Source organism: Cydia fagiglandana, chromosome 11 (genome assembly GCF_963556715.1).
Source record: "Cydia fagiglandana chromosome 11, ilCydFagi1.1, whole genome shotgun sequence".
In the NCBI taxonomy this organism is placed as follows: Eukaryota; Metazoa; Arthropoda; class Insecta; order Lepidoptera; family Tortricidae; genus Cydia; species Cydia fagiglandana.
The window spans coordinates 2,800,764-2,809,655 of NC_085942.1; the positions used below are offsets into that span (position 1 = coordinate 2,800,764).

Genomic DNA, 8,892 nt, shown 5'->3' on the forward strand with positions numbered 1-8,892 from the left:
AAATGCACAAAAATGAGCTATAGACCATCGTCTAGGTCATATCAAAACCAGATTTGATACCTAATTATATAGTTATACATTTATTGATTTATATTTTTTGTAAAAAACACAATTCTTACAATACAATAGAGCTACTTTTGTGATAGATTCCGATAAGCTGGTTCCCTTACATCTGCCATTAAAGCATAATGTAAATTTTATTACTCAAAGGGAAAAGTCGTCAATCCACAGTTCGTGATTAGCAAGCACGTTTTTACTATTCACCCAGAAATTGCAGTGTTTAGTGATACCTCGCATTTGTGACATTCGGCTCAATAATGGTGGGTGGGTGGCGATGCGCGTTTATTATATGCGTCTGCGTATGGTACGGAAATACTGCGCGAATACTCATCGTAGTGCCAACTCCTTCTTTTAGCCATCAGGTAGTGTTCCGTCCAATAGCACAGGAGCTAGCAAAGCGTCATCGTGTTGTTGTTTTGACTACCGACCCAGCCTTCCCAGACCAGGCTCCGCCGAATCTCACAGAAATCGATCTCCACGACGTATCCTACGCTCCGTGGATCGACCGCTTTCTTAAAACCGCAAATGGAAAGCAAAACGATTTATATACTCAGCTATATACGGCGCTTGATGTCATATTAGAAATATTCCCAAAGCAAATGAATAGTGAGGCTGTAAAGAAAGTGTTTGAAAAAGAAAAGCATTTCGATTTAGTGATCGCAGAAGCATGGACGAGACCGGCACGGGCACTGTCTCACGTTTTCAAAGCGCCTGTTATATTGGTAAATCCTTTTGGGGGAACGGATGAACAATACCAGTTTATGGGTGCTCCTGTTGACCCAATATTGTACCCAGACTTCCTGCGCAGGCGGCTGTTCAATCTTACATTATGGGAGAAAGTGACAGAGTTATATAATAGGTACAAATTAAATCGGTTAATAATGGCGCATGAGGAGAAAGAAAATGTGATGCTTCGAGATTTGTTTGGAAAGGATACGCCTTCGTTGGAGGAAATAAATAAGAATGTGGAATTGCTCATGTTGAATATAGATCCTGTGTTTGCGGGCTACCGCCCTGTGCCACCTAATGTGATACATTTGGGGAGCCTTCATTGTGCGCCACCTAAAGATCTGCCTCAGGTAAGTCGATACAATTTTATAAATAAATATAATACTTAGGCTGATAAGATCAGAGAGATCAGAGATGAAGATGGAACTTGGAGGCGAAGTAAGAGTAGGGAGCTAGAGGAGTTGGTTGCGATGTCCAGTAAAGTGGAGAGATCAAAGCCACACGACTCCGCTGGCTCGGTCACCTGGAGAGGATGGGGGAGGATCGTACTGTGAGAAGAGCGTATGTGGGGCACCCGGGCGGAAAGCGTCCGTCTGGGCGTCCCAAATACCGCTGGAGTGACGAAGCCCAAAAAGCCCTGTCCGCCCTCGGAATACCCAACTGGCGAGAAGTGGCACAGAATAGGGCAGAGTGGCGCTCTCTTATGTTAGAGGCCAAGATCCTTTTTGAGTCACTGAGCTAGTGAGATATGTATGTATAATACATGTCGAAAGATACTGTACAACAACGTCGTTAGTTACTTAAAGGGGGACTCACGTTAGAACGGGCCGGGTCCGGGCCGGAGCTTCCGGCGCTTACGTTTCTATGACCGGTGATAACGTGATGCTTTCCATAGAAAACGATGACGACATAGACACAAGCGCGTTACACTTGTTTGAAGGTGAGGATTTGAGGAACCACTTTTCAGCCTTACTACGAGGGTTAGAAGTCAAACTGCGGTCTAATAATTATGCATAAGACACTTTTCTAGAGATATTTATCTAAGGTCGTGTAAGCTAAAGACGCCGGTTCGAATCCGGCCCCAACCACTGGAGGTCTTGGTCACTTTTTCTGTAGTATATGACATCTATTTCAGTTTATAATTTGCAATTGTAAACATAATAATGTTATTGCAAAACAGTCAATTGACATGACATCAAAGCTCTTCAAAGGGCCTCTTCGTGTTGGATCTATATCTCTGCGCAAGCCTATCAATAGACCGGGATTTATAGGCCCGTGATATCCAAAATGGAGATACAATAATAAAACACCTCTTTATCAAATTGTAAAGACAGAATTAGCCTTCTGTTTATGTCTTATATTATGTATGTATGTATGTATTAATTGTAGATGATTTGGAGGTCCACATAAGGTTGAAATTAAATAATCAAGAGGTGTTACTTAATACGTTTTTGCTATTCACTCACAAATTGCAGTCTGTAGTGAGCATTCTTTGCATTTGTGATAATCGGCTTGAGAATGGTGGGTGGGTGGCGTTGCGCGTTTATTATATGCGTGTGCGCATGGTACGGACATACCGCGCGAATACTCATCGTAGTCCCTACTCCATCTATTAGCCATCAGGTAGTGTTCCGTCCAATAGCACAGGAGTTAGCAAAGCGTCATCGTGTTGTTGTTTTGACTACCGACCCAGCCTTCCCAGACCAGGCTCCGCCGAATCTCACAGAAATAGATCTCCACGACGTATCCTACGCTCCGTGGATCGACCGCTTTCTTAAAACCGCAAATGGAAAGCAAAACGATTTATATACTCAGCTATATACGGCGCTTGATGTCATATTAGAAATATTCCCAAAGCAAATGAATAGTGAGGCTGTAAAGAAAGTGTTTGAAAAAGAAAAGCATTTCGATTTAGTGATCGCTGAAGCATGGACGAGACCGGCACGGGCACCGTCTCACTTCTTCAAAGCGCCTATTATATTGGTAAATCCTTTTGGGGGAACGGATGAACAATACCAGTTTATGGGTGCTCCTGTTGACCCAATATTGTACCCAGACTTCCTGCGCAGGCGGCTGTTCAATCTTACATTATGGGAGAAAGTGACAGAGTTATATAATAGGTACAAATTAAATCGATTAATAATGGCGCATGAGGAGAAAGAAAATGTGATGCTTCGAGATTTGTTTGGAAAGGATACGCCTCCGTTGGAGGAAATAAGTAAGAATGTGGAATTGCTCATGCTGAATATAGATCCTGTGTTTGCGGGCTATCGCCCTGTGCCACCTAATGTGATACATTTGGGGAGCCTTCATTGTGCGCCACCTAAAGATCTGCCTCAGGTAAGTCGATACAATTTTATAAATAAATATAATACTTAGGCTGATAAGATCAGAGAGATCAGAGATGAAGATGGAACTTGGAGGCGAAGTAAGAGTAGGGAGCTAGAGGAGTTGGTTGCGATGTCCAGTAAAGTGGAGAGATCAAAGCCACACGACTCCGCTGGCTCGGTCACCTGGAGAGGATGGGGGAGGATCGTACTGTGAGAAGAGCGTATGTGGGGCACCCGGGCGGAAAACGTCCGTCTGGGCGTCCCAAATACCGCTGGAGTGACGAAGCCCAAAAAGTCCTGTCTGCCCTCGGAATACCCAACTGGCGTGAAGTGACACAGAATAGGACAGAGTGCGCCACTCTTATGTTAGAGGCTAAGATCCTTTTTGGGTCACTGAGCCAGTGAGATATGTATGTATAATACATATCTAAAGATACTGTACAACAACGTCGTTAGTTATTTAAAAGATGACTCACGTTAGAACGGGCCGGGTCCGGGCCGGAGCTTCCGGCGCTTACGTTTCTATGACCGGTGATAACGTGATGCTTTCCATAGAAAACGATGACGACATAGACACAAGCGCGTTACACTTGTGTGAAGGTAAGAAACCACTTTTCAGCCTGGCAACCGGGCAGTACCCTTACTATGAGGGTTAGAAGTCAAACTGCGGTCTAATAATTATGCATAAGACACTTTTCTAGAAATATTTATCTAAGGTCGTGTAAGTTAAAGACGCCGGTTCGAATCCGGCCCCAACCACTGGAGGTCTTGGTCACTTTTTCTGTAGTATATGACATCTATTTCAGTTTATAATTTGCAATTGTAAACATAATAATGTTATTGCAAAACAGTCAATTGACATGACATCAAAGTTGGATCTATATCTCTACGCAAGCCTATCAATAGACCGGGATTTATAGGCCCGTGATATCCAAAATGGAGATACAATAATAAAACACCTCTGTATCAAATTGTAAAGACAGAATTGGCCTTCTGTTTATAAGTCTTATATTATGTATGTATTAATTGTAGATGATTTGGAGGTCCACATAAGGTTGAAATTAAATAATCAAGAGGTGTTACTTAATACGTTTTTGCTATTCACTCACAAATTGCAGTCTGTAGTGAGCATTCTTTGCACTTGTGATAATCGGCTTGAGAATGGTGGGTGGGTGGCGTTGCGCGTTTATTATATGCGTGTGCGCATGGTACGGAAATACCGCGCGGATACTCATCGTAGTCCCTACTCCATCTATTAGCCATCAGGTAGTGTTCCGTCCAATAGCACAGGAGTTAGCAAAGCGTCATCGTGTTGTCATTTTGACTACCGACCCAGCCTTCCCAGACCAGGCCCCGCCGAATCTCACAGAAATCGATCTCCACGACGTATCCTACACTCCGTGGATCGACCGCTTCCTTAAAACTGCTACTGGAAAGCAGAATTTGTATACGCAGACGGATATAGGGCATGACCTCGTGCTAGAAATATTTCCGAAGCAAATTAAGAGTGAGGCTGCAAAGAAGGTGTTTGAAAAAGAAAAGCAGTTCGATTTAGTGATCGCAGAAGCATGGACGAGACCGGCACGGGCACTGTCTTACGTCTTCGAAGCCCCTGTTATATTGATGAGTTCTCTTGGGGGAACGGATGAACAATACCATCTAATGGGAGCTCCTGTCGACCCAATATTATACCCAGACTTCCTGCGCACGCGGCTGTTCAATCTTACATTATGGGAGAAAGTGACAGAGTTATATAATAGGTACAAATTAAATCAGTTAATAATGGCATACGAGAAGAAAGAAGATACGATGCTTCGTGATTTGTTTGGAAAGGATACGCCCCCGTTAGTGGAGTTAAATAATAATGTGGAATTGCTGATGGTGAATGTAGATCCTGTGTTTGAGGGCTACCGCCCTCTGCCGCCTAATGTGATACATTTGGGGAGTCTTAATTGTGCGCTGTCAAAAGATCTGCCTCAGGTACGTAGAAGAAAAAAGTGACAAATCATTTCAGAAATCGCTAACTACTATTTACTTATCTACTTAAGGTCACTTGTATGAAGGTACTAATAGGTAACGCGTAATCTAAAATCAAAAAAAAAGTTGGAATAAATTGGGATACTTCATCATCATCCACTAAAGGGGTGAAAGGGAGTTGAAAGTTGGTATTGGGAACGAGTAATTTTTAGATAGGTACCGTTTTTGGAATTTCCAGGACCTAAAGTCATGGATGGACTCATCAAAGCACGGAGTCATCTACTTGAGCTTTGGCACAAACGCGGATCCGTCGCTGCTTCCACCGGAGCGTATGGCGATTTTCATTCGGGTCTTCGAGACACTGCCGTATGATGTGCTGTGGAAGTGGAAGGAGCCACCAGCGGGACTGCCGGCTAATGTGCGGACATCGGCTTGGTTGCCGCAGTCTGATTTGCTGCGTAAGTATCTGGTTTAAACGATAACATACGGCTTGAAGATGAACTGTCACCTATTTCAGGATAGATACGACCTTCAAATCTTCTAGAAGGCAGCGTACTTCCCGTTCTTCCCGGTAACGCACTTGCTATCTCTCTGGTGTTGCAGGTGTCCATGGGTGATGGTAATTATAATTATTCGTCTGCTCATTTACCTCGTTAGGGTTTGTGAGCAATACAATTCACAATTCAGTAAATACAGGAAGGAAGATTTGTGAAGAAGACGAGAGAGGGATCTAAATATCATGATCTGGCCAACTTGGTCTGTCTTTTCTCTGCTTATGGTTTTTTTTTAACTGCTCTAATCTGCTGAATTTGTTTGCTAGCGATATGCGCCTTCCAAAAACGAAACTGATAATTTATTGGTCTATAGATATATTTTTTGTACGCAGGCCACAACAAGCTGGTTCTCTTCATCACCCAAGGAGGCCTGCAATCCACAGACGAGGCCCTCCGCGCTGGTGTGCCTCTTCTAGCATTTCCTATGCTCGGTGACCAGTGGTTTAATGCTGAGCAATACGAGAGGCTTGGTGTGGGGCGAAGGCTGGAGTTTGCTTCATTCACTGATGACCAACTACGGGAAAATATTGAAGAGCTAATACAGGACAAAGGGTAAGAGGTTCATTAAATAGTGTAAGAGGTTATGAACAAAGTTTCAGTAATTATTAGCCTCATAGATCAGCAAGAAGTTAAGAAAGATACAATAGGGAAAACTCTATGTGAAGTTAGCGTTATATCTGGACTAGGCTCTTGGAGTTTACGAAACATATCGTCATAATTTAATATAATTGTTGTGGGTCAAATATCTACCTTATCATCAAGTGGTATTTTCTCACGAGCGAGTAGTTTGACAACTGTCGCAATCATGGTCGCCATTACTGACGACTTTAAAGTAGGCTAAGAAGATTTTGAAAAGAGATCCAAATTTTATATTATAGCCAGAATAACGTGACCATGGTAGCAACTTGTGAAACATGATAAATAGACAAGCCTACATAACTCCATTATATATTTTTTTGATTTCAGTTACCGCTCCCGCTCAAAGCTTCTAAGCGAAGAGATGCAAGACCGCTCCGAGTCGTCACTCGAGCGCGCCATCTGGTGGATCGAGCGCACATTGCGGCGTCGCACGCGCAGGCGCGCCCCCGCCGTACACGTCAGCTGGCTTACCTTCATCGATGGAGACATCGTAGCGGCCGCTCTTGTGCTGATCATTGGTGTATTGCTGGTTCTTTTAGGGTTGTATAAAATGTTAACTAGAAAAAGTATGAAAGTCAAAACTACTTAATCGTAAAACAGTTTTTCCCGTTTTACGTTTTCGATTTTAAAAGCACTTATAGAGAAGAAACTAGTAGGTAACAATCTTATTATATAGATAAAGTTGTGACCGAATGAATACACATCACAATTATCACAAGTAATAAATATATTGTTATTGCATCTTCCCTATTGCCGGCTGTTATCTGTTTATATTTTTGATAAATTAGTATTTTTTTTTAGGTTTTTATATTACTCATATATTGATTGCGTACATAATACATCAAAACTAATTTGCAGTTTTTTAGCATTTTGCGATTATCACATTTGAATGTAATAGAAACGCTTATGAATATCATATAGATTAATAGACATCATCATCATCATTACCATCATCATTATCATCGTCATCATCATCATCATTTTTCCATTCATTATCCAGAAAAACACAATCAAAAAGTAATCATTTACTAAAACTTACACTCAATCCATGGTTTGAGCAGTTTGAGCACTTTCAATTTTTATGGCAATTTTTTCATTATCACTTCCATCTGTATATTCATATTTCAGTAACAAGTTTATCCAAAACTAGCATCGCCAATACTAAATTAGATTACTACACCAATCAAAAACTGGACATTTGCTGAATAGACTCGAAATTGCTGAATCAAATGTGAATATTGAAAATGTACGAGCAATTAATTATTCTCGCTGTTGGCATTAATTAGGTTTCCAGTATTTAGATTAATGATTGATCTTGGAGCCCTGCGGGATTTGAAGCATATTATATTTATCATTGTCATCATCCATCAAAAGAAGCGCTAGTATCCAAGTGGTATGAGCGTGAAAAAAATTAAATTTCATTATGGTTCGACGGGAAAACCGCAAAAGGTTAATAAAGGAGGAAGTGATCAAGAGACAGGTGAGGTAAAAGAGGTACTAGAATCTGTTCAATGAGTTCACATTTAATAATCACATTAAAAGGGTGTTTTATGTAGCAAATTTGTTTTTCAGTTTTCTTCAAAAAAAACACCGTAAACGCTATACTGTTTCATATTTGAATATACTCCAGGAGCCGAGTACTATCAGCTGAATAAATATCTGCATCTAATAAAGTAGCACCTTATACCTATATAGATTACAACCATGATTCAGGAACAAATAATTTATCTGTGTTAAATTATCTGTGTTATCACTCAAATAAATGTCTTTGCCGGGATTAGAATCCAGGACCATCAGCTTCGCAGGCAGGGTCACTACCCACTAGGCCAGACCGGTCGTCATGTCTATGCACGATATACGAATATTATTTGATATAGCTTTTAGGCGAAAGAAAACATCGTGGGGAAAAACGGCCTAATGTTACATTTATTTCACGTTTCTGAGGTTGGTTCCACAGTAAAGGATGCTTAGTAAGACCTACATATAAAAAGCCACTAGGCAAGATCCGGGAACGTGTATTATTATATTTTTATCTCTAAACCCATTCGTGTTTGATTTATGAGACCATCATACAATCCGACAGCAACGGGAGCTGTCATCTCAGTTAATACGAATTTATCGACCAGAAATATTTGTCCATTTTTACACACATATCTGTAAATATCTATACAAATTAGAACCTTATTGCTCAGCAAAAAGGTACCTTTGGTTATATGGGAGTGGGTTTTTGTCGGAGGGTTCATGAGACCGTTATAGTATGTGTTTTTTAGCATTAGAAAGAAGATAAGCGATGTTACATGTCTTTTAATTGAAAAACGCTTTTAAACATCAGTTAATAGTAACTTATGAAAGCTTATGAAAGCAGATGAATATAAATGATCGTATTAGATTCATAAGTGTTTTTCAATTAAAAAACATGTCAAGATTGTTTACCTTTTTGATAATGCTAAAAAAGATGAACTATGAGTAGGTATGATTTAGTAATAATATAATATAGATCACGATGAGCCGTGTGACAATATTTACGGCTACAAAGAGATAACAGTGTTATTGTTAACTTTATCACACGGATTAAGTTGTAATACTTGTAATATAAGATGTTT

At 40.7% G+C, this 8,892-nt stretch overlaps 2 protein-coding genes across 3 annotated transcripts; both read left to right on the forward strand.

The window, feature by feature from the left end:
- Positions 1-274: 274 nt before the first annotated feature.
- LOC134668632 (UDP-glucuronosyltransferase 2B20-like) lies at positions 275-1,178 on the forward strand. The gene has a single exon (XM_063526073.1). It carries the CDS (start codon positions 318-320, stop codon positions 1,176-1,178), a length of 861 nt encoding a protein of 286 aa, XP_063382143.1. The 5' UTR covers positions 275-317.
- Positions 1,179-2,250: 1,072 nt separating this feature from the next.
- Positions 2,251-6,889, forward strand: LOC134668750 (UDP-glycosyltransferase UGT5-like). 2 transcript variants are annotated; one of them, XM_063526200.1, is made up of 4 exons: positions 2,251-3,129; positions 5,335-5,554; positions 5,983-6,202; positions 6,617-6,889. In XM_063526200.1, exons 1-4 carry the CDS (start codon positions 2,308-2,310, stop codon positions 6,876-6,878), a joined length of 1,524 nt encoding a protein of 507 aa, XP_063382270.1. In that variant the 5' UTR covers positions 2,251-2,307; the 3' UTR covers positions 6,879-6,889. The 2 variants fall into 2 exon arrangements, with proteins under 2 accessions (XP_063382270.1, XP_063382271.1); XM_063526201.1 differs by lacking the exon at positions 2,251-3,129 and adding an exon at positions 4,263-5,099.
- Positions 6,890-8,892: the final 2,003 nt, after the last annotated feature.